The 2,963-nt window shown below is 50.5% G+C and overlaps 1 protein-coding gene across 1 annotated transcript; it reads right to left on the bottom strand.

Annotated features, from left to right (window-relative positions):
* Nucleotides 1-255: 255 nt before the first annotated feature.
* Nucleotides 256-2,176, bottom strand: LOC100598264 (C-X-C chemokine receptor type 1). Its single transcript, XM_004093063.3, has one exon. The coding sequence runs from the start codon at nt 2,140-2,142 to the stop codon at nt 1,087-1,089; it is 1,056 nt and encodes a 351-aa protein (XP_004093111.2). The 5' UTR covers nt 2,143-2,176; the 3' UTR covers nt 256-1,086.
* Nucleotides 2,177-2,963: the final 787 nt, after the last annotated feature.

The raw sequence follows: 2,963 nt of genomic DNA, 5'->3' as shown, positions 1-2,963 counted from the left end.
GAGACTCCCTGGAGGAGCATTTCTTTTTACTTGTGGACAAAGGGATCCTCCTCCACCTGGGGTATGGGCATGAACAGGAGTTTCTGTGCCTCAAGAGATTCTTCTACCAGGAGTTAAAGCACCAGGGAACACTGCCCTTCAACCCAGAGAGGCATGTTTTTAGGAGGTGCTGCCCCCATTCTACTGCAGGAACAGCCAACAATGCTGCACACACCCTTGACTCTGTCACACCCAAGATACTTCCACAGGGACAAGCACGGAACAGAAACTTTATTAGGAACATCTGCCTCCCAATGGACTGGTGGCTGCACATGGCTTTCTGGGGATGCTGATGCTCCACGCCAGCCTGGAAGCTGCAGGAGGGAAGGGCTAAGGGCTGCTTGTCTCGTTCCACCTGGGGCTCAGCAGATGGCCAGCACATGTGTCTGCAATGTTGGGCATGGGGGTAAAGGGGGTTCTTGTGGCATAGATCTGGCTTCCGAACCCTCTTCCTCTTTGTTCATCCACCACCCCCAAGGGGAACATGTGTTTCCAGCTCCTCACAAGGCCACCTGGCAGGATGATGTTTTGGCAATGCTTGCCTCAATGTCTCCAGCAGACACTGCAACACACCTGAGATGGGAAAGCCATCCCCTGAGCTCAGATCAGAGCACACAGAGCCACCAGCCTGGTGGCTCAATACTTAACACTCAGAGTTGAGGAGATGCTCCTGTGAGGGTCAACGAGAGCATCCAGCCCTTATGAGGACATAGCTTCAGCCCTATTCTCTCATCTAATGTCAGCTTCGGGGCTCGCATGTGACCATGCTAATTAGCCAGTTAGTGGGTTAAAGATGTGACGTTCAACAGGAATGACGGTGCTTCCTTTCCATGGAGGTGCAAAGGCCGGTCCTTGGAGGTACCTCAACAGCTCCTCAGAAGGTTGGTATGGCCCCTGAAGACACCAGTTCCTAACTTCCCCACATCCTATAGCGTCCCCCCAAAACCCAGATAGTGCCTGTCCAGAGCCAGATCACCTTCCACACACAACCTCAGGGTGTTGGTTATTCTTTCCTTCTGAGAAGAGATATTCCTTCATTGATGGTTTTCAGAGGTTGGAAGAGACATTGACAGATGAAGAAGTGTAGGAGGTAACATGATGACGTGCCAGGAACTCCTTGCTGACCAGGCCATGCATGGCCAGGATCTTGAGGAATCCATGGCGAAAATTTTGTCCGATGAAGGCATAGATGATGGGGTTGAGGCAGCTATGGAAAAATCCCAGAATCTCGGTGGCATCCAGGGCCTGGCCGATGTCGTTGCGGCGCTCACAGCTCTCCTCGATCAACTGGGTCCTCATGAGGGTGTCTGTGAACAGGACCAGGTTGTAGGGCAGCCAGCAGAGCAGGAAGATGAGGACGACAGCAAAGACGACCCGCATGGCCCGGTGCTTCTGCCCCATGTGGGCCTTAAACAGCGTACGCAGGATGAATCCATAGCAGAACAGCATGACAAACAGCGGCACGATGAAGCCAAAGGTGTGAGGCAGGGTCCGCAACACCATCCGCCATTTTGCTGTGTCATTTCCCAGGACCTCATAGCAAACTGGACTGGAATTGTTTGGATGATAAGCCTGGCGGAAAAGGAAGAAGGGCAGGGACAGAATCATAGACAGTCCCCAGCAGCCAACACAAACAAACTTGACCAAGTGACGCTTCTGGGTCAGTGTGCGTGTGGCATGGACAATGGCCAGGTAACGGTCCACACTGATGCAGGCCAATAGCAGGATGCCACTGTAGAAGTTGACTTCCTTCAGGAGTGAGACCACCTTGCACAGGAATGTGCCAAAAATCCAGCCATTCACCTTGGAGGCGGCCCAGATGGGCAAGGTCAGGGCAAAGAGTAGGTCGGCCAATGCCAGATTCAGCAGGTAGACATCAGTGACGGAGCGGCCAACCCTGCTGTATAAGATGACCAGCATCACAAGGGAGTTTCCCAGCAGGCTCAGCAGGAACACTAGGGCATAGGTGACGATCACAACATACTTGTTGAGTGTCTCAGTCTCTAGCCTACAGGGACTGAAATCTTCATCTGTAGGTGGCATGCCGGTGAAATTTAGATCACCGTCATAATCCCACCCCGGTGGATCTGTAATATTCGACATGTCCTCTTCAGTTTCAGCAATGGTTTGATCTAGCTGGAAGGTTAGAAGGAAGGAAATGTGATTTAGTAGCTCGGATTCAAGGCATCCTCATCAAGAATGTGAGAGCAGTTACTGGGATATCCTTGGCTTCCCTGTTGGTTTGGCAATGAGAGCTCCCCTTCCTCCTTTGCCTCCAACCTGGTCTTCTTTGGAGGTTGGCTTCCCAGTGTTCTCCACCTTCCACAACTCCAAGGCCTGGCCTGAGCATGGCGTAAGATGAAATACGGGGAAAACACCTTAACCCTAGTTCAACCTACAACTGGCTCCTCTCAGCCTATGTCTCTACCTCTGTCCCTCTTTAGCCTTCTCTGTCCTCAGCTGTGTCTGTGCATTTGGATGTGGGGACCAGGTTGGTCTTAGACATTCAGGGAAGGGCCAGCATTAAGCAAAATGTAAGAAGGCCAACCTGTTCCCAGGTGTCCCCTTCTACTATTTCCTTCCCTATGTTCTCCCTGATTCTTGTTTACCCCCTGAAAATCTACTGGGGAAGGAAGTGATAAACAAACAAACATTGCATATAACTGTATATTTTTAAGCCTCGTCTTTAAATGAGGAGCACACATTTTTGTTCCTCTGTCTAAAGGAGTTTTAAGTATTTGAGAAGATAAAGTCTCCATCTTGGTCCCTGAAACCCTCCACCCCGACAAAATCCACAGAATCGTTCAAGAGTTTTCAATATTATTTCCTACTGTGAAACATTTTGCTGAAATAAGATCTTCCCAGAAGCCCAGTATGTGAAACAGATAAAAGCTGAGCCACTGTGGGGCAGAGTGTGCTAATTT

This window comes from Nomascus leucogenys, chromosome 22a (assembly GCF_006542625.1).
Source record: "Nomascus leucogenys isolate Asia chromosome 22a, Asia_NLE_v1, whole genome shotgun sequence".
NCBI lineage: Eukaryota > Metazoa > Chordata > Mammalia > Primates > Hylobatidae > Nomascus > Nomascus leucogenys.
Note: the sequence above shows the minus strand (reverse complement) of the source record. Positions and strands in the feature narration are given on the sequence as shown.

What these genes read in the sequence shown, in the direction of transcription:
- LOC100598264 (XM_004093063.3), bottom strand. Translation starts at nt 2,142, where the DNA reads ATGTCGAATATTACAGATCCACCGGGGTGGGATTATGACGGTGATCTA.